Source organism: Melozone crissalis, unplaced genomic scaffold, assembly GCF_028551555.1.
Source record: "Melozone crissalis strain CALT ecotype California unplaced genomic scaffold, PUWL_Pcris_2 ptg000026l_1, whole genome shotgun sequence".
Lineage (NCBI taxonomy): Eukaryota > Metazoa > Chordata > Aves > Passeriformes > Passerellidae > Melozone > Melozone crissalis.
The window spans coordinates 10,552,158-10,573,698 of record NW_026535804.1 but is presented as its reverse complement, the minus strand read 5'-3'; the positions used below and the strand labels follow the sequence as shown (position 1 = coordinate 10,573,698).

Genomic DNA, 21,541 nt, shown 5'->3' with positions numbered 1-21,541 from the left:
AAGGGGAGGATGGAGAAGGAGGGAGGGAGGGAGGGGAGGGAAGAAGGGGAGGCTGGAGCAAGGGAAGGAGGGATGAAGGGAGGGAGGGAACGGGGGCACGGAGGGGAGGGAGAGGTGGGCTGGCCCCGGCGGCGCCATGTGATGCCCTCTCCTCCCCGGGCTCTCCCGGCGCGGCGCGGAGCGAGCGGAGCATCCCCGGGGCCGCGTCCCGCCCGCAGCATCCCGGGGCCGGTGAGTGCCGGGACTGCCGTGGGGAGGGCAGGGCCGGGGCTCCCTCCGTGCCCGGGCAGGGCTCCGCACCCTCCGTACCCGGGAGCGGGGAGGGAATGGTCCCGGGGATGGCTCCGTGGGGCTCCCAATGGGATGTGAAGCCCTGAAAGTTTACAGGCGAGGGAAGAGGGATGAGATGCGGAGCCGCAGGGCTCGGGGCGGTATCCCTGTGCTTTCCGTATTCCCCGTGGAGTGGGACCCGGCCGGGCACCGCCCCGGGCAGCATCCGCCGCATCCCGGCCAGCCCCGGAGGTGCCTCCAGGTGCCCGTGTGCCCTGCCCGGGGCTGGCACCGCTCGGCTGGCGGCGTTTGGCTTCTCCCGATTGCCCACGGAGGGACCTGAGCACGAGGAAGGCGGAAAATCCCCGAGATCCTCATCCCTGGGCTTCCCCCGCTGGCTGCTCAGGCAGGGGCCGCGCATCCCCGCGCTCAGGGCGAGCTCGGAACGCTGTGCCCAGGAACGGGTGGGAGCTTTTCCCAGGGAACGGGAAATGTGCGGGAAGCCGGGCTGTCAATGTTTCGCAGTGTTGAGCAAACCCCTTGGAGAGAGGAGTGAGAATGGAGCGAGGCTCTCTGAGAGAAACCTGACCTGGTTCTTAAGTGGAGTGAGGGAAGCGCCGGGGGTGAGGGAGAGGCTGGGTCGGATCCTGTGTCACCATAAGAACAGAGAGAGGGACCTGGAGCCTGTCCTCGCTCCACGAGCCCCTTACCCACAGCCCGGGGAAGGCGGTGAGATTGAAATGTGCGATATGAGATGTGAGATGTGATGACAAAGGCTCTGTCACACACCACCTTTGGCTCCTGATTAATCGCCGGATGTTGGGAGAACTTCACCAGCCCTGGCACGGGATGCTTGGTGCAGCCTTCAGGGCTGGAGCATCCAGGCACGGAGCTGCAGGAGCACTCAGGGGTGCCCAGGGACCTCGGCACCGCTGTCACCACTGTGTCCCTGTATCCCCACCGTGTCCCTGTATCCCCATTGTGTCCCTGTATCCCCACCGTGTCCGTGTATCCCCACTGTGTCCCTGTATCCCCACTGTGTCCGTGTACCCCCATAGTGTCCGTGTATCCCCACCGTGTCCCTGTATCCCCACCGTGTCCCTGTGTCCCCACCGTGTCCCTGTATCCCCACTGTGTTCCTGTATCCCCAAACCCCCCCGGGGGACAGGAGTCCCCATCAGGTGCCTGCACGGTGCAGGTGAGCCTTTGGAAAGGGCAGCCAGGGTGCTGCATTCCCCGGAGATAGCACAGCTCCAGCCAAAGCGCTGCTAAAGAGCATTTCAGCTGAAGAAGAGAATTTCTGCTGAGTTTCCCGCAGCAGCAGTGAGTGCTGACCCGGGCTGGCAGCTCTGCTGGAGGAGCGTTCTGTGTCTCCATCTCTGCTGCCCTTTGGCTTCACAAGTGCCTCAGCTCCTTTCAGAGGCTCCTCTGCCGCCCTTTGAGCAGCACATTTCAGTCTGTCGTGTCAGGACCCACCTAAAAAGCCCCAGGGCAGGAGTCTGGCTGGCAGCAGCGCATCCTGTGCCATCACACCCTGCCCCAGGTGACATCCAGGGCACAGAAATGCCTCTGCCTGGGGTTTCTCTCATTCCTTGCTGTATTCTTGGAGCTGTTGAATATATTCATTGAGCTGAATGAATTTCCACCTGGCAGCATCCATAGCACAGCTTTTGCAGCTTCAGCTTTATTTATGGAGAGGGGAGGGAATATAAAATACAAAAGAGAAATAAAGCACAAGCCTGCAGAGATTTCAATGGTATCAGTGAGCTGTGAGAGGCTGGAGTGAGCACCAGGAGCTTTTCCTAAATCAGCTGGGAAGATTTAAAAGCCCTGGGTTTTACACCCTGGATTTAACATGGCATTTCTAAAATCACTTTTGACCTAGACCCCATCATCCAGTGATGTGGGGATCTTAATCTCACTGAAATTAAAGACTGTTTGGGTTCTAGGTGTGTTCTAGAAAGATGGTTTGGTGTCAAAGTCACACTGATTTTTAAAGCTGTTTAGTCACAACTTCTGATATTTGTGCTAAAATATTTACTGGCAAAATGGAATTTGTGCAAGGACACCACAGATGCCTTCATCAGGCTCTGAAAATGGGTTTTCACAGACGAGTGGAGTTTGTGTGTGGTCTTCCAGGAAGACAGGAATTACAGGTTTTCTTTATTAATGACAGAGCTATTGCTTATCAGTGAAAAACCTTGTTAGAGCCATGTCAGGGCTGCACTGAGGGCGTTATTGGAGCAGCACAGCAGCTGCATCCACTGACCCAGGACAACTTGTGGATAATTCATTTCCCCAGCCGGTGCCCATCAGCGCTCCCTGATGCCATCCCCATCCTCAGGGAGCACCAGGACCTGCCTGGTGGCCCTGGCTCCTCCCCAGGAGACACAAAATGGGGAGCACAGAGGTTCCTTCTCCCTGCAGCAGCTCTGGCTGGGGGTATCAGGTCAGGTGCAGGTGGCAGGAGAGGCACTGCTGGTACAAAGGGAACAGGAGAGGGGCACAGGCAGACCTGGCACACACAGCCAGGCCAGGGCTCACCTGGAGGAGCTGCTGGCCTGGGGAAGGATGGAGGAAAGTGAGACCAAGTCCATTCCCTGCCTGTTCCCACAGGATTTGCCAGGATGTGGCTGCACCTCCCTGTGCTGAGCAGGACAGGTGAGCCCACGGCCTCCTGAGCACCCCGTGCCTGTTCTCAGGCTGTTCCACTTCATGCATGGCTGTTCCTGCCCTGTCTGCCCTGTTAAATACTGGAACTGGCAACAAATCTTGCTAAAATCTGGGTGGCAGAAAGTTTAGTACCTCCAGGGATGTATAAACACTTGTTATGTACGTTAATATTACTAATTATGAAACCCCACAAGCTGCATAAAGCAAACACCTTTCCTGTGTGAAAATGGGACCAAATTTTAGTGGCTGCTCAGTGTCACACCTGGGGAGCTGTGCATGAAGACATCACCAACAGCTTCCAAGGAGCTGTGTCCCAAAATGCTGGGGCAAAATCAGCATTTTGGAGCAGCTGCTGGCCTTGGTCACTGGTTCAGTGGCAGCCACCAGTGTCACTGGGTTGTGAAGTCGTTTGCAGAGGTGTGGCTGACACAGCCCTTGTGCACTTTGTGCCATCGTTTCAGTGCTCAGAGGCTTTGCAGCTGAGCTGGTTTCCAGGCAGGGAGGAGGGATTGCAGCCTCCTGGCTAACGAGGCACTGCTCCCTCCCTCCATCCATCATCCTTAAGCACGCCGAGGGACGCAGTCCCTGCAGCAGCCCTGGGCACACGTGCTGCCTGCCCCATGTGCCATCTCTGCAGCCCTCAGAGAGCACAGGGATTTCTGCCTTCCTCTCATTTATCACTGAAAACGTTCATAAAACCCCTCCAGCACTGGAGAGAAGAGCGGGAGGGGGGGGGAGAGCTGAGGCTTCCTGCCTCCCCAGCTCAGGTACCCACCAACACAGGCAGTGCGAGAGCTTTAATTAGCTCCTGATGCTATTTTTACCTCCCAGCAAGCTTAATTTAGCTCAAGCTGTCATGCAGTGATCGTTAAGGGGAAAGGAACTGGGGGTGTTGGCCCCTCTGAGCTGAGCTCAGGCTGCACCTGGCGCTTTTCTTAGACCTTGCACAGCAGTGAGTGTTTACAGCCCAGAGACATTTCATGGACAGCCCTTGAAGTGCTTACCCTGAGTTTGGGGGCTCTGCTCACGCCCACTTCAGCTCAAAACAACATCAATATCTCACAGAAGAGGTGCTTGAGTGCTTCAATCGTTACCTGCCTTGCTGCTGGAAGGACACAGAATCCTTGAAAAGCTGCAAGGAAGAGGATTATTCTCCCCTTTTTAATCTACAAGGCTCTTATAGGACTTTGTGCCAACTTGAATGATACCTGGGAGGGGAAAAGGGCCAGGTGTTAAAGCTTTAACAGCCCCCCAGAGCAGCCCAGCTTGGTGCTGAGTGAGGGGATGTGCAGGGCTGAGCCAGCTGCTGTCCCTCATTCCTCATCCCTGGCTCTGTCCCTGTGCCCAGGGCAGCACTGAACAGGGTCACTGGATCGTTGGGGTGCTGCCATTCGTGCCTTTGGGATGTAAATGCAAGCCCCAGTGCACCCCAGGCAGAGGTTAATGGGCAGCACAGCCCCCATGGCAGCGAGGTCCTGCAGCTCCTCCAGCACAGTCCCAGCTGCTTTGCTTTGCAGCATTGGATATTTCCCTCTCTCATTCTGCTTTTGTGGCTTTTTGTAGGGTATTGAAAGCAGCAGTTGGGCTCAGGTCCCTGGCTGTGAGCATTCTGACACACTGCGGGCAGGAGAATTCTGTGTCAGGGTTGGTGGGGAGAGAGGGCTTTGGGAAGAGCTCTGCAAAGGGCAGGGCTCAGCTATTGTTAGGGATGTAAACTCTGAACAGATATATTTAGGTTAGACCTGGAGAGCTGGACCAGGGTGTGTGGGTAATATTGCAAGCTCAGAGCTTTTTCTTCTGTTTCCCTCTCGAGAAATGCACTCTGTGTAGTTTTTGCACTTTGTGTAATTTTTGCACTTTGTGCTTTTCTACACCACCCCAGGGCAGGAGCTGCCAGCACGTGGATGCAGAGACCTGCCTGCCATCTGCCTGTCCCTGTGTCCCAGCACCCTGCAAGCCTCCTGAGGGCCAGGCAGAGGGGGAGAGCTGGGGCTGTGCCCTCCCTTCAGCCCCTGCCTGTTTCCAGAGCCATCCCAGACCATCCAGCAGCTGAAGCCTCCAGTGAGGACCCTCATCCCTGCAGCTGATCTGCCAGAACTGCTCTTCCCACCTCCAGCCCCATCACAGGTTCTCCTCCTGCCAAAGCATCCCTTCAGCTGGGTTAGCAGAGGTAAGAGCCTGAGGGAAAGGGAGACACGTGGGTGGGATGGGTGCTATAAAAGTTTTGTGGGGGATATCTGTGCATCCAGAAGGACCATGTGAATGAGGCTGGCTGCACACACACAGCCTGTGAACCAGGAGCACGGGGGCTGCTTGGGGGATGATTTTATTTGCTGGAAGTTGCTGGGTTCATCCCAAGCCATTAGTGTGAAAGAGCTGGAGCAGTGCCATCACTCCAGAGAGTGCAGCAGCCTGGCAGAGATGGCCAGTTTGGGAATTGGTCTGCTTTCAGGGCTGGGGTGGGAAATAAATCTCAGTAACTTCTCCTTTGACCTTGGGAATATCATTTGATCTCCTTATATTTGGAGCTGAGGTGGGCTGAGTTATCAGCAGCAACCCTCTGCAAGCCTGACCCAGGCAAAAGGGCAGGTTTTGAGCAGTCCACAGCAAAAAGGCTGGTGTGAGATAAAGAAGGAGAGGGAAGTGGGTCAGCCTTGCAGATTCAAGTTACGGTGCTTTCTATACAGCATTTCAAGTTATGGTGGTTTCTGTACAGCGTTTCCATCGCTCTTGCACTGCCATGGCAGGATTTTTTTTTCACCAAACTGTAAAAAATAACTCTGGCAAGAAATGAAGCACAGGAAGTGCTACGGAAAAGAGAACTTCTCAGAAAAATTATGTAAGTCAAGTTTAAGAGAGAAAATCCCAATCTCATTACCAAAATCAGTTAGTGGTGAGCCTTGCAGCGTGTGAGCTCACATGTGGTTTCTTACTGATTATTTGTCAGGTGCTCCTGGTGTGTGATGACAAGCACAAAATTAATAGGTTTGTTATTGCTGTGGCTCAATCTGGGATTAAATAACTTATACCCAGCCTTCTTTTTATTCATTTATTTATTTGTAAAGCTCCCTGGAGAGCCTGTGTGCCCATTGATCAGTGCTGCCGTGTCCGTGCGTCGGTAATGGCAGCTCCCAGTGAGGGAGGCTTTCAAGCCCAGTATTGATCCTTTTGAAGTTTGTTTGCTCATAGTCACTGTTACAAGCCCTTGTTCAAACTGCCATGAGATGGGCTGTTTTATTTCTTAATATCAGGCTAAACCTCCTCCACATCAAAAAGATTTATTTCTGCACTTAATTTTTCCGATACATGTTTTCTGTCTCCGAAACCGAGCTGACATTTCTGTGTGACACTAATGCAGCTCTTAAAGCTGCCTGATGTATTTCAGCATCCCCATGTGCCAGGGGAGTTGGTGAGTGCCAGCAGCCCAGGACAGGGCACCTGGAACACTGTGGACCAGCTCCAACCCATATCCTCTTTGGAAATTTCTTTTTCAGTGAAAAACAGGAGATGCTGCTTTTCTCTGCAGCCATCTCTTCTCTCTTCTATGGAACCAGAGCAGCCCTGTGCTCCTCTCCTGCCTGCAGCACACCTTTTCCAAGCTTCAGGAGGGTGTGTTTCTTCCCAAGCAGTAATTCCAAAATCAGAACTGTCTTTCCCAGCTGCCCAGTTTTCCAGGTCAGGTTTGTGGAGCTGCTTCTCTGTGATCCCAGATGGAGCCGTGGGCGCTGCCCTCACCATCTCCTCCTCTTCCTCAGCTGTGGTTAAAGTCAGCTCCCCATGTGCTCCTCACACTGCTCCAACCTTCCCTGCCAACCCAAAGAGCTCCAGTTCAGCTGCCCTCAGGCTGCATCCTGCACACCCTGTTTTGGGACTGAAGAATTTGCACCCTTTGGGTGCTCCATGAGCTCAGTGGGATAATTCTATTTCCCCAGGGTTATTAATGACCAAATCAGCCTTTTCTGGCTTTGCTCTGAGGGTGCCAGGGTGACTGTGCTGTCTGAAGGAGGGTGACAGTGCAGGGGTGGCCTGGGCACAGTCCTGCCTGCCTAAGCACTGCCAGCTTTCAGAAGTTTTGCTCTGAGAGAGCTGCTCTCCTTGACCTATTTATTTTTTTCTCACATCCATGGCCTGTATTGTGTCCTGAGGAAGGGATCACACTGCTTGAAGGCCCTTTATTATTTTTGGCCAGCCCAATTTCTTGTTGCAGCTCAGTGGGATGTGGTCCTTTCAGTTCAGCTCCATCACAGCTCACGCTCTCCAGCATTTGATTGCTCCTCCCCAGGTCCCTGACATTCTTTGTACATCCATTGCTCACTCAGAGGGTTTCCTACTCCTTTTGCACTGGCTGCATTCCTTCTCCTTTATGTCCTGCTCAGCCTCTCCCACTGCTCCAGATCGATGGCTGAATCTCTGGTTTCCCTTGGCCCTTGGTTTGCAGCATGGACCAGGCATTCGCAGCATTCACAGGCCACCAGGCTTGTCCTGGACCTCAAACAAACCTTCCACAAACAAACCCTTCCCTCCTGTCTGCTCTGATAACCTTGGCACTGCTTCCCTTCCTCCCAAATGTCAGGAAATTGGAAATGATGTCACATAAAAATCAATGGCTCGGCTCCTTCTGCCTTTACCCAGGCCAGGAGGGAGCTGCTGTTTTCTGGTGAGCCCAGGGCAGTGATTTATTGAGGTGACCCATCTTGTCCAGGCAGCTGACCTGTGATATATTCATTCATTTTTCTCAGCCCACCCACAGAGCAGTGCCTTGTGCTTGGCATTAGGCCACAGATGTGGGCTCAGAAATCTGCCCAGGATATTTCCTTTCTGTGACTGTGGAGCTACAGGTAAGGACTTATCCCAAATTTGGGTGAGAAACAGATTTGGAGAAACCCCAAATCTTGTGTTAGAAACACAGTGCTCATTTCTCTGGTGCTCGTTTCATTCCCCAAAGGATTCAGGCCCTGCAAGGGCCATGTGCTGTTTCCATCAGCAACTGTTGCTCCAAGGCAAAGAGAAATTCATTATGAAGACTGCAGATTACATTGCAGACTGCCTTTATTATTCCCTGGACTACTACCAGAATGCACAGTGTGATCGAAGGAGCAGGAGCAGGTCTGAGGTTCCATTTCCTGGAAATCACTGGGGCTCAACTCATTTAATTTAAAATCCAGCTCCTGTTGGAAACCAAACAGCCATAGGAAGCGTAACACAATTGATAAAGGTCACTGTGGACTAAATCCTTCCTGATGATCAAGCCAGCTCCTGTTCTTGTCCCTGAAAAACCTTTCCCTTGGGAGCCTTGTGAGTCCTCCAGGTGCTGGGCCTGGGGAGGGTTTGTTTTAGGCAGAGGTTCTGCACCATCCCTGCCTGTAGGAGTGTGAGGGGGTAGGATGGTCGGGATGGATGGAAATGAGAGATCTCTGAAGCCAGGTGGTGGAATTTGGGGTTTATTGCAAAGGGCCTGGGTGCAGGGCCCTGCTGGGAGCTGCCAGCCGCAGCTCAGAGCAGGCCCCAGAGAAGAGAGGGGGAGAGAGGATGGGAGGGAAAGAGAGTAAGAGAGCGAGGTTCCCGTTCCAATACAATAAATCTTTTACTGTGTTGAACATTCTAATTCTCACTAACCAATCTAGTCCAAGATGCAAATCCTATAGCATCTCCATATAGCCTATAAGAATCACTACATTACCATACTGTGTTACATTTTAAACCCTAAATCTACTCTTTGGGCCCTTCTGCCAAGCTGTAGGGTCTGCTCTGAGCCTTGGAGCTGTCTGCAAGCAGAGGGTGTTGTTCCATCCAAAGGGGATCACCTTCAGCCAGCCACACCATTGTTTTCCAGTTGTTCAGTAACTGAGGGATCTCAAAGCTTGCTTTCATTTCAATCTCACTTATATTTCTATATTCTCAAAATCTTTTGCCAGACAATCATATTTATAAGGCTTTTCTCTTTCATCTTCCCCAACACCTATCCCTGTTCCCCATCACATCAGCTTGGATTCTATGTTCCAGCAAGGCAGAAATAGGCACCAGTCTCTAACACATCCATGATTTCATGGAAATTGAAGTGTGAGAGGGAAACGAATGAGGCAATTGAGAGGTGCAGCTTTGATGCCCAACCCCTGTCCCTGCTGCTCACATCACACCAGCAGAAATAAGCCCAAATGGGTCTATTTTCCAGTGCCTGATGTTGGTGGACAGCAAATCACAGGAAATACTTCATTATTCCCCTCTAAGTGTCTTTATCTGGACCTTCACATACTCCCTACTATGATTTTTGGCTCGTTATTAACTAAAATGTGCAGGGAGGATGGTTGTTGATGATACATGAGCCAAGAATAGATCCCAGCTCTTTCTACCATTTTGGCACCAAAATGCCAAGAGGGATGAGACACCCTGTAGTAAATGCTGCTCATTTAACTAGAAAATATGGCTCTGGCTGAGCTAGGGGAAGAATGGATGAGCAGGAGGATCTGTGTTTTGGCTGTTTGATTGCTGAATCCAATGGGGTCCTTAGAGATGGGAGGTGGTATCTTCCCCAGGGAATGGGAGCTGCAGGGCTGATGTGCTTCTCTGCCCCATAACCACCAATTTCTTCTGGCTGCTCTCTCCTAATTCTCCAGGGAGAAAAGAATCTGAGCATCCTCTCAGCACTTGGCTCCTTGCTCCCCTAGCACGGAGGTATTTCTCCTGGGAACACATCCTACTTTCCTTGAGCTGAGGGAAGCATTAAATAACACTGAAAATGAGGCTGGTGAGCAAAGCCAAAGGTGGAGGGAAAGCTTGCAGGAGTGTGAACTGGAGCACTTTCTTGGGCTGTCTGGAGACAGCAATCCCCTTCCTGTAGGTTGGAACCTTCTGGGAAAAGGCTCAGTGTGAACGTAGGAAGAGCCAAATCTTTAATTTCATATGGAGGGGAATTGTCAAAGCTGTTGCAGCGCTCGAGGGTGAGAGTACATCTGCTTCCTACCAAGATGTACTTGCCTGCTTTGGACTCAGGGTCAGATCTGATAATTAAAGACTCTCTCTCCTTCTCTGCCTTTCACTCAAGAATTTGATACTCTTCCAGCAGCATTCCCTGCTTTTCTCTCTTATTGCTGCCCAGAGCAGTGAGCTGGAGGGGCACACAGACCTTGGATGTCACATCTGTTCAGTAAATGCCTTTCTTTGGACTCCACAGTAACTACAAGTTTCCTTCATGTTAATCTAAATGAATCTGCTGCAAGCACAACCCAGGATGGGTGTGGGGAGCTGGTGCTGTGGATTTTTGAGACAGAAGTGCTGGGGATGAGCACTGCAAGAGTTGAGAGCTCCTCAGAGCACTGGAGGAGCAAAAAACCTCTCTCAGCATCACCTGCTCGCTTTCACCAAGAGGGAATTATGGCACAACATTATCCTTGGAGGCTTTCAGGTGTAAAAGTACAAGCTGTGAGGACTTTTGGCATCTCTGAGAGTCTGTGTAAGCAAGGGAGAATTAATCTATTTGCATCTGAGGCACTAGGAAAAAAAACACACCCTCCTCCAGTCTGTTTGACCGTGATGGAACAGACAGTTGTCATCTCCTGGTCCAGGCAGGATTTGTGTCTCCTGATTTAATCACTAAATCCACCACCTTTACTGCAGTGATAACAGCAACAGGACTTCTCTCGCAGAGATTCTGCTCACCAAGGGAGCACAGCACTGATGGAGCCACTCCCGAGGGTGCGAAACAAAACCAGTGCAGCTCTAAAGGGAGTCCAAGGAAGATGCAGCCTGCTTAGAAAGTCACTAGCTTTTGTTGTACAGCTGGATTTAGATATTTTTTCCTTACTGCTTGCAGTGCTGAATAGCAGCAGAATGTGCCTTGGAATATACATGACATGGCACTTATCTGTGATTCATTCTGCCTTTGCAGCAGCAGTCAGTGGCACTATCTGCCTCCTTGCTACTCCACACAAGACCATCTCTCACACGAATCTTTTTCCTTCTTGCTCTTATTCCTTTAATCTTTTCTTGCTGTGGGTTCCCCCCACCCTTCCCTCCATACCAATTTCACTTTTTCTCCACTGCACCAAGTTCTCTGATTTCTGGTGCTGTTTTATCAGCCTGCAGGGCACCACAGGAACTGCTAATTTGCCCAAAGTAGCAAATGTGCAGTAAAATAATAATAATTTTAAAATATGCTATACATAAGGGACATGGGTATGAGAGAAACTTTTCTTTTAAGGTTTGCCCAGGCCTGGCTGCAGCTCTCTGTCCCCATTTCCTTGTCTCTCTCCAGAGCACAAGGTGGGTTTGGACAAGGGAGGGTAGTGGCAGCTCTGGCAAGAGCAATACAACAACAACAAAAAAGCAGATTATTGTGTCATGCCACTCTGCTTCAAGTTTGATGATGTCATAAATGTAGCATGGCTTTTGCAAAATTAGCATGATCTCCTAATTGGTAGATCTACCATGGGAGTGGAACAGTGGCAGTGTTGGAGGGGAGAGGGATGGTGATGGGAGCTGCTCAGGGCTGGGCTTGGTCCAGCAGTTAAGAGCAGCTTTGTTAATCCTTGATCGTGGTGTCAGTGATCCTCAGCAGCTCCTGTGCCAGGGACTGGCAGCTCTTGATAAGGCCCTGCAGGGAGATAAGATGCTGCCTCCATCCTTTGGGGGATCAGTGCCAGCTCTGCCTGGAGCAGCAGGAATTCACCTGCAGCAGATCCAACAGGAGCCAAGGAAGGAGCTGCTCCCACTCCTATCCATGCTGTGTGTCTTAGTTTGGAAAGCCAGGTGTCTGCTAAGGAAGGCAGGAGCCTCCCCTGAAATGGAAAATGTAAGCCCCCTGTCTCTGAATTGCTATAAATGTTAAATTAAGGGGCTCTCAGGCAAAAATATGGGAGCAGGAATAACAGTTATTTAATAGGGAAGAAAATAAAAGGATAAAATAAACAATGCAGTAAGCCAAAACAGCACTGACAGAGTCAGAACCCAACCTGACACCCTGTGGGTCAGGTTGTGGGCAGCAGTCCCATTGGAATTGTGGCTGCAGCCCTCCTGCAGTGTCAGGGCTGGTTCTGCTGGAGCAGGGATCCTGTAGAAAGGTGCAGGTTCCTCTGAAGATCCAGTGGAAGAGGCAGCTGCTGTTCCTCTGGGAAATCCAGTGGAGAAGCCGTGCTGGTGTTCCAGAATCTCCAGATTCTATCCAGGTAGGAATGCTTGGCTGGTGTTCCAGAATCTCCAGATTCTATCCAGGTAGGAATGCTTGGCTGGTGTTCCAGAACCTCCAGATTCTATCCAGGTAGGAATGCTTGGCTGGTGTTCCAGAATCTCCAGATTCTATCCAGGTAGGAATGCTTGGCTCCTCCCTATGGGCTCACATCTCCCAATGGGATGCTGTAGTTCTTATCAGTCATGCAGTGACATTCAATGGCTGTTATCAGCAGATGTCTCCCCAGAGGGAGGAGTGGTTGTAGAACAGATAAGGATTGTCTGTTGTTGTCTTCTCACTTAACAGAAGTGAGATTGTCTTCTCACTTAACAGAAGACAACTGCCATACAATGGTAAATATGATACAATTTGCTTGGCAATCCAGGACAGTGTACCATTCCCCATCCCATCTCTGCTGTGCCATTCCCCATCCAGCCCATGCCGTGCCATTCCCCATCCCGGCACAGCATGGAGCAGCAGTGTGCTGGGGTTTGGTTCAAGCTCTGGCTCTGTCAGTGATTGTTCCAATGGCTCCTCTCAATCCAGGGCAGAGTTTGGAGGCTCTGTGCTGGGCGCTCCTCCCATCCCACCCCACGGTGCTGCCGATGCTGTTGGCCATGAGCGCCTGCAGCAGGAAGGCGCTGACCCTGCTCAGCTCAGTGTTCGCCGTCTGTGGCCTCGGCCTCCTGGGCATCTCTGTCAGCACCGACTACTGGCTCTACCTGGAGGAGGGCATCGTCCAGCCCCAGAACCAAACGGCTGAGATCAAGCTCTCTCTGCACTCGGGACTCTGGAGGGTCTGCTTTCTGGCAGGTAGGGTCAAAAACATCCCCTGGGTTTGCTGTGTGTCAGTGCCACCCTGCAGAAAAGGTGTCAGAACTCAGTTCCAACAAAAAAGGCCAAGAAAAACGGGATTTTTAGATGCTCCGTCCGTCCCTGCTTCCAAACTCAGGCACAACCTTTGGCAAGCAATGTCATCTCTTCATGCCTGACTTTAACAGCCCAAAGGATAAATCTGGCTTTGCACACAGGCTTAGGTGAGTTTGCTGCTGCCCTGCCAGACCCCCTGCCCTGTTCCAGAGCTGCAGCCATGATGCCTTGGGCAGCAGCTAAAAACTTTCCATTTCATCCCTGCAAAATTCAGATTCAGGTCAGCTGGTCCGTTCCCTCCACTTGTGCCAAGTTTGGTGAAGCAACTTGGCTGCAGGGACAGAGTTGAATAGAACCCAAGGGAATGGGAATCTCAAAGTGACCAACCTGAAATGTCACAAAGTTTCGGCTGCTTAGGAAAAGTCAGGGGAGAAGTGAGGAGCTCTGATATGGCCCCTGGGATGATTTTAAAACCCATGGCTCCAGAGTTCACGTTTTTGTCCACATCTGCCACAGGTGAGGAGCGTGGCCGGTGCTTCACCATCGAATACGTCATGCCCATGAACATCCAGCTGACCTCTGAATCCACAATCAACGTCCTGAGTAAGTGATTTGGTGGGGTTCCACCCTTTACATCCTGCAAATCACCGAGTCCCAAGCGCTAGGGACCCTCCCCAAGAAATCCCCTTTGTGTCCTTGACAAAGAAGCTCTGAGTTCCTTGACAATGCCGCCACACAATGATGCAACTACATTTTTTGCTATGGGAATTGCCCAGAGAGCTCCTAAGCTTTTGGGGACATCCCTTTTTAGTGGCAGGATGGCCATGAAGGCTCTAAGCTGTACAGTTTCCTGTCACTGATCATTCAGCACTAATGTTTATCAAAGTGTTTGGCTTTTTAGTCTCCTCTCCATAATTGCAGCTTTATTCCCTTGCAGTTTTACACATTATATAGCAGGGTGAATTGAGGATGGAGTGTCACAGCTCTCACAATGAATCCTGCAGTCATCTCTGAATTAATAAATAGAAGTGGTTTGAAAATACTTATGCAGTGAAGCTAGAGAAAAATGCAGGTTCTGATGGTTTCCTATGCAACATTTCACACAGGAACCCTCAGAAATGCAAACATCAGCAGTGTCACCACCATGGAGATGGGACACTGGCACAGGTTGCCCAGACAGTCTGTGGATGCTCCATCCCTGAAAATGTTCAAGGCCAGGCTGGATGGAGCCTGGAGCAACCTGGGATAGTGGAGGGTGTTCCTGCCCATGGCAGAGAGCTGGAACATAAGGTCCTTTCCAACCCAAACCATTCTGTGATCCCATAATTCTCTGTTTTACTCAGCTCATTAGCAAGGAGGAAAACTCAGACACAACATGGTCTGAGCAGGAGGGTTGGAGCCCTCTCACACAGCCGAGCACATTACTCACACTATTTAGGGAATATTCACCTCTTCCCACTCCCCTCTGCTCCTCTCTCACCAGAGATGATCCGCTCTGCCACCCCCTTCCCTCTAGTCAGCCTTTTCTTCATGTTCATCGGCTTCATCCTGAGCAACATCGGCCACATCCGGCCCCACAGGACCATCCTCGCCTTCGTCTCGGGGATCTTCTTCATCCTCTCAGGTGAGTGCTGTGAGCCAGGTTTTCTCCTGACAGCCCTTGAGCATGGAGCACTGCTGCTTTCTCCTGACAGCCCATGAGCAGGGAGCACATTTGCTTTGGTAGCTGCTGGTGCTCTCCTGACCTGCCCTGGTGGCTCCTTGTCGGACTCATCACTCCCAGCTCAGTCCCACAGCCTGATCAGACCTCATGGGATGGATGCAGAGCTGTGTGGAAATGTGGGGAAAGGCTGCCCAATCCATGCAGGAGCAGGTGCTGGGGGAAAGGATGCTTCTTGTGAAACATCAGTCGCAGGAGAGATCTGAAACTTCAAACTGCTCAGTTGGGCTGTGTCTACATGAGAAAAGTGAATGTTTTATTCATGGTGTTGTGCAAGTGCTGAACAAATAGCTGTGACAGCTGAGCTTTGAAGCAGCTCCTACTGGAGCCAGATCTCTCCTCCCAGTGCTCACAGATTTCTCTGAACAGGGAATGTTTAACTGGAATGAGAGGAGTTCCCTGGGTTGGAGCAGCAGGAGGGCAGCTCCTTTCCCCAGTTATCACAAGCACACTCCCAAGTTTTTTTACTTTCCCCCAAAGCCAGGCCGTCAGGAAGGTGCTTCTTCAGCAGCTTCATCCCTGAAGCATTTCCCACTGTCCCTCCCCAGGTCTGTCTCTGGTGGTGGGGCTGGTCCTCTACATATCCAGCATTAACGACGAGATGCTCAACAGGACCAAGGACTCGGAGTCGTTCTTCAATTACAAATATGGCTGGTCCTTTGCCTTCTCTGCCATCTCCTTCCTTCTCACAGAGGTACCCACACCCTGTATGAAGTGTATCCCATTCCCAGGGGTGGGCAGACTGAGGGTTTTGGCAAAAAGAGGGCTCAGAGGGGTTTAAGGGAGGGCTGGGAGGGTAGAGGGGTGAAGGGGACATGTAGGGGGGACAAACCCAACCTGGAGCACTGATGGAGCGTTTGGTCACAGTTTGGTGGAGCTATGCCTGGTGGAGCCAGGCATGAGAAGCAGAGATGTGGTTGTGCTGCATTATTCACAGCACAGATCCATGGGGCAGGGAGGTGATGGCACTCAGGTGCTTTTGAGCATCAGCAGGCACTCAAAAGCAGGCGATATCTGTGAAATCTGCACAGCCCAAAGCAGGCGGTTTCTGTGATATCTGCACAGCCCAAAGCAGGCAGTTTCTGTGATTTCAGCACAGCCCAAAGCAGGCGGTTTCTGTGATATCTGCACAGCCCAAAGCAGGCGGTTTCTGTGATTTCAGCACAGCCCAAAGCAGGCAGTTTCTGTGATTTCAGCACAGCCCAAAGCAGGCGGTTTCTGTGATATCTGCACAGCCCAAAGCAGGCGGTTTCTGTGATTTCAGCACAGCCCAAAGCAGGCAGTTTCTGTGATTTCAGCACAGCCCAAGGCAGGCAGTTTCTGTGATTTCTGCACAGCCCAAAGCAGGCAGTTCCTGTGCTGTCCCGTGCGGCTGGCGGCGCACCGGGGCCGAGGAGGTTCTCAGTCCATCTGTCTGTCCCGCAGAGCGCCGGGGTGATGTCCGTGTACCTGTTCATGAAGCGCTACACGGCCGAGGACCTCTACAGACCCCACCCCAGCTTCTACCGGCCCCGCCTGAGCAACTGCTCCGACTACTCGGGGCAGTTCCTGCACCCCGACGCGTGGGCGCGGGGCCGCAGCCCCTCGGACATCTCCAGCGAGGCGTCCCTGCAGATGAACAGCAGCTACCCAGCCCTGCTCAAGTGCCCTGACTACGACCAAATGTCCTCGTCCCCGTGCTGAGCCCCCCGGCCCCACAGCCCCTTCGCCCCGACTCCGTTTGTCGTTTTTTTAGGCCGCTCTTTTCTGGCCAATTCTCTATTTATAGGAGCGTAAATATAACCAGAGAGATTGGTTATGTAACCAGTAGTGTAACCTAGAGAATTGGGATGTTTCCCTTTCTTTGGTTTTTTTTTGGGGTTGTTTTATTCCTCTCCGCATAACTAAGAATCTCTCCAAAGCCCTCCTCTCTCAGCTCATCCCGCTGAGCAAACAGCAGTTCTGCCTGGGGGATAAATCCAGGGCTGGACTCAAGAGCAGGAAAAAGAAAATAGAGTAGAACTAAGGGAAAAAAAGGTGTATTTTTTGGTGTAGGTAGGTAGGCTGATAAAGTTTGTGCATTCGACTGTATCATTGAATTCTAAATTTACTGGCCTGAATGCCAGCAGGCATAAAATATTTGTGTAACATTCCAAAAAACCAGCATTAGAAAAATATAAATTTTGTCTTGACTGAACACTTACTGGTTGGTATCTCTCACTGCTGGATATCACTTCCAGCCAGGCTGGAATGGGAAATAGCCATCCTTCCATGACATCCTTCCATGGACACCAGCAGCTGGTTGTTCCTCTCTGGCCACCTGGAAACTGTTGCTTAAATATCCCATGTCAGACTGGAGGCACTCTGGGGTGCTGGGCTGGAGGGATCAGCACCCAAATTTCCTCTGCCATCCTATAGACAGGAGGCCTGAAGCATAAATGGGAGAATTTCAGTGCAGCATCAAGTGGGAAACAACCCAAACCTTTCCCATGGGAAACATCAGGTGCAGGATTTAGAGGTTATTTCAGAAGTTATTTTGGTGGAGGTAAGACCCCAAACTGGTGTAAAGTGATGTAGCTGAGATCATTGATACAAGTCCACTGCAGCAAAGTAGTTGGCTTATTTTACATTTTGTCAAGAAAATGGTATTTTTGCTGGTTTTTTTGTTTGTTTGGGGGTTTTTGGGGTTTTTATTGGTTTGTTGGTTTTTTTTGTGTGTGTGTGTGTGTGTATTTATTTTGATATTTTAAGTTTGAAAATTTCATCTGATGCTTTGGCATTTTGGCCTTAGCCAGCTGCCAGGGGAAAACACCACTGCCACTAAGGGAAAGCAAAGGGCAGGGAAGGAAAAGGCTGTGATCCCTCATGCAAGCTCCAGCTTGTCACCTTGCAGGAGAAAGAGTTTTGCCCAAACTTTATTTCTGTTCTTGTTGTTTTAAACCTTTCTGAAAATTTCCATTCTGCAGAAAAAAAAACAGTCTGGGGATTCTTGCTATATTTGAGCTTGTTTTGTCTTACTGTTAATTAAAAGAAATAGAATATTTGCAGTTTTAACCTCATTTGTAGCACGCTGTGTAATGAATGTTGGACCTGTTGGTTGTTATTATTTAATATTATTATTTATTATTCGCTATTAAATATTTATTATTTATGAACTCCTCCAAAGCAGGGTGCAGCACCACTGTTTGCATCCATTACAACACCCATTCCACAGGACATCACTGCAGGAGTGTATCCAGCCAGCCCTGGAACAGGATTACTCCAGAGAAGCAAGTAATGCACATTTAGTGTATATCTGGGTAGACTCCTAATTTGCAAAGTTTTAAAATCAGGGCATCTTTCTGTAGACGCAGTTCTATTCACCCTCAGTTTCTGTATGACCCTGGAGCATTTTTGTGCTCTCACTTAGCCCCAGTTTTTCAGTGCTATGTGACAGGTTGGCTGCTGGGAAGGTTCAGGCACTAAAGCACAACACAGCCCCGCCTCCAGTACCAAATCTGCTGGTCCTCACCTGCCCCCAGCCTGACAAAACATCAGTTTTCCATCAGGATCCCCATATTCAGTGTGAATTTGGCTCCAAAAATCCACTGCAGCTCACAGGCAATCATTTTGAGTTCCCCAGGGGCTGATCTGCTTTGCTGGGCTTGATGCTGGTGGTTTTTGGTGGCTCAAGGGCTGTTGCCTTTGCATGTAACTCTTGACGGATGCTGATATTCTCAGTCCTGGGGAGGGAGATGTTCAGGATCACCAGAACTGCTGATGGAGCCACACGGGCTCTCCCATGGCCACATTCCCCTCACTAGGGAGTCATCCTGTGGTTAATCCAGTGCAGCTCCATGAGATGTCCCTGTCCCCAAGTGGAATTTTCCTTTGCACTGATTAAATACAGAATTATTCATTTTATACATTTAAATGTTTGCCTACACAAGTAGAAGAAATTAGAAGAACTTCATGCCTTCCTCAAGGCCCCAGAAGGTTTAGCAGAGTCTAGGGGCGAATTAGAAAAGTAATTATTTCAATTCATTGGAGAGATTCTCATCATGTGGCTGCATTTGTGAGCCTGGCAGTTCACACATTCACCTAGTGAGCACAAGTGCAGGACTGACAGACAAAAATCAGTTAAAATAAATGTTTGCTGTTGGTTCAGTAAGTGCATATTTTAGAGAGGTTAATGCGGTGTTTGCAAAGCACAGGCAGCAATGGTTGTGCCTCTGGGGACTGTCCTGTCCCTCCCAAGGTGCCTGCTGTGGCAGCAGCTCCCACTGTGGACATACCAGTGCAGTTATCACACCTTTGTGGGCCCTGGAGAAACTTTTCCAGAGCCTTGGATCCTCGGAGCCCTGGCCTGGGTGAGGGGCTGGGGTGAGCCCAGCCACCCTGCCAGGCTCACTGTCCCAAGAACCAGCCTGGAGCTGCAGGTCTCCAAGCAAGAAATGCTGAGTAAGTACATGCAGCATCCCCTTAGGACATCCATTAATGATTTTATCACCTCTTCTAATTACCTGGCGTGGTTTTACCCCACATCCTCCCTTCTTGAGGAGCAGCACTCAGTCCCCTCCTACAGTCTCTCTCCCACCCACTTCAGTGATGCCCTCTCACTGGGTTCTGTGTCTGCTGCTTTGACTGCAGTAAATAAAAAGTGGAGTTTTAGGGTGAGATACCAATTAAATGAGAGGTTTTACCCCATGAGTCCTCAGATTCACCCGATGGGATGAGCCAAGCCTCCCCCAGGCCCGTGGGAAGGTGACTGCTGTCTGACACTGCTCAGAAAATGGTTTGTACTGAGAAGCACAAAAATCTTGTTTTGCATGAATGACTAATTGGTGTCAGAGTCTTTGTGCACAAGGCTGTGGCTCCTTGAACTACAGCCGCAGAGCGAGATACTGGCCTTGTCCTCCTCCAGTTGCTGCTGGAGCACCTTGAGGCTCCAGAGCCCTTTCCTGCACAGTGAAAAAGCCCTGATTAAATACATAAATTCACAAATAGATGCAGATGACCTGCCCTGCAGTGCTGCTCCCCTGGAGCTGTGGTGGCAGTGGGCACGAGGAGCCCCTGGAAGGTTCAGGTGAGGGAGGAGGTCCTGTGAGGCAGAACTCCTCAATCCAGGCAAGGAGGCAGCCCAAGAGCCCTGCTGAAGCTGCTGTGATGAGATGAGGTTTGGGTGGATGTTTTGAGGCAAGCTGGTGCTGCTCTTGCCCAGGAGGTCCATGGAGCTGCTGGTCAGGTAGGCAGGGGGAGAGGAAATCCTTCTCAGAAGCACAGTTCTTCCAAAGAATATTTCTGGATTTCACATTCCCCAGATGAACTTTGCTGTTGCATCATCTGGACACAGGGTTAAAGACCTGTGCCCTTTATCAGCTTCAAGCAGACAAGACCCAAAGGTATTTTTTATGGTGTTTTCCCTAAAACACAGCACTGAGGCAGGCTCAGGAGCTGACTTGGTGCACACGGGGTGGGGGTTTCTAGCTCACAGTGCTCTGCTCTCAGGTCCTTGTGTTGCATTATTAATACAATTCATCAAAGTTGTGTATTCATTTTCCCAAAGGTGAGTTGGCCCCATGGGCTATTCAAGGTGTGCTAAGAAATTAAATAGTCTTATTCTTCCCCGCTGATAGCTTGTTAGCTGTGCAGAGCTGGTGTGCCTGTGCTGGGGATGCTGTGTGAGCAGGCAGAATATTCACCTGAGTAAATACTCCTCCACTAATGAGAAGTAGCTGAGAGATATTTATTTTCTTCTTCTTCCTTCCTTCCTTATGGGATTTATTTATTTCCTTATTTTTCCCCCAAATTAACGGTCAAACCGATCTAGAAAAAGCAGCTTTTTATCTTCTTGTTTTCCTCATTCAGTTTTGGGGTGTTGGTAGGGTCTCCTTCACCCCACCAGCTCTTTGTGCCCAAGAGCCACATCAGCTCTTTAACTCTTCTTTCTGCAAACTGGCTGCACCACAGCACTCGGGAAAGCTGGGCAGGGAGCAGGGTGTCCCCAGGGTGTCCCCAGGGTGTCCCCAGAGTGTCCCCAGGGTGTCCCCAGGGTGTCCCCAGAGCCCCAGCTGCTCCCTGGGTGCCACCATGGCTGGGATGCTCCACTGACCTTTCCTCTGTGCACTGCAGGCTTTCTGTCTGCAGCTTTTGTGTAGATGTCAAATCCCAGCCTGTTCCCATGGATACAGGAGAATGTAGAGAGAGAGGAGCTGCCTCCTTGCTTTATCTTCATGGAGGGTTTATATAGCTCAGGTTTTGGGTTATGGTGGCCTCAGTGGGCAGTGGCAGCAAAGGGCAGGAGGTGGCTGCAGCAATTGCCTCGTGTGTCTTTAATTGCAAGCCAGTCTCCCAAATGTACCCTTCTTCTTTTCACACCATTTCATCTTTGAATCTCTGGTCAATCCAGTCTTTATAAATGAAATACTCTTTTTAAAATTATTATTACAATTTCTAATACAGGAAAGCACTATTTCAACCAAAAAATTAGCCCCACTCCCCGATGTTGCCAGATTTTATCCCAAGGGCTGGATTCAAGGAATACCTTGACTCTAACTGAATATTTTCATGCCTTGAGCAGTTTGTACCATGGTGTTCTGTGGGGTCTGTCCAGAATTTTTAATCAAACCACCCCAGAACTCCCCACGCTTCATCCCTCTCTCCATTTCCAATGAAAGGAGAAATATTCACACAGAAATTGTGATTAATGTGCCTTGAAAATACGCAGCACCAGTAGTCAAGGTTATTCCCCAAAACCCATTTTTTTGTCATCAGCCCTGGACAAATCTCCTGGCTGTGATGAGATGCAGCTGCTTTTAATCTTTAATGCTGGGACAGCGTGCATTCATTTTCCTAGAGGCAGACCAGGTGTGACAGGGGTGCAGAGG

The 21,541-nt window shown here is 50.5% G+C and overlaps 1 protein-coding gene across 1 annotated transcript; it reads left to right on the top strand.

Moving 5' to 3' along the window:
* The first annotated feature begins 202 nt into the window (after positions 1 to 202).
* CACNG5 (calcium voltage-gated channel auxiliary subunit gamma 5) lies at positions 203 to 17,194 on the top strand. Its single transcript, XM_054278590.1, has 7 exons — positions 203 to 231; positions 4,826 to 5,113; positions 12,653 to 12,919; positions 13,493 to 13,579; positions 14,460 to 14,600; positions 15,245 to 15,390; positions 16,122 to 17,194. Exons 3-7 carry the CDS (start codon positions 12,712 to 12,714, stop codon positions 16,377 to 16,379), a joined length of 840 nt encoding a protein of 279 aa, XP_054134565.1. The 5' UTR covers positions 203 to 231; positions 4,826 to 5,113; positions 12,653 to 12,711; the 3' UTR covers positions 16,380 to 17,194.
* The last annotated feature ends 4,347 nt before the right edge of the window (positions 17,195 to 21,541 follow it).

Coding starts and splice junctions, on each gene's coding strand:
- CACNG5 (XM_054278590.1), top strand. CDS start 12,712: ATGCTGTTGGCCATGAGCGCCTGCAGCAGGAAGGCGCTGACCCTGCTC. Junction 12,920..13,492: donor GAGGGTCTGCTTTCTGGCAG/GTAGGGTCAAAA, acceptor CATCTGCCACAG/GTGAGGAGCGTGGCCGGTGC. Junction 14,601..15,244: donor GATCTTCTTCATCCTCTCAG/GTGAGTGCTGTG, acceptor GTCCCTCCCCAG/GTCTGTCTCTGGTGGTGGGG.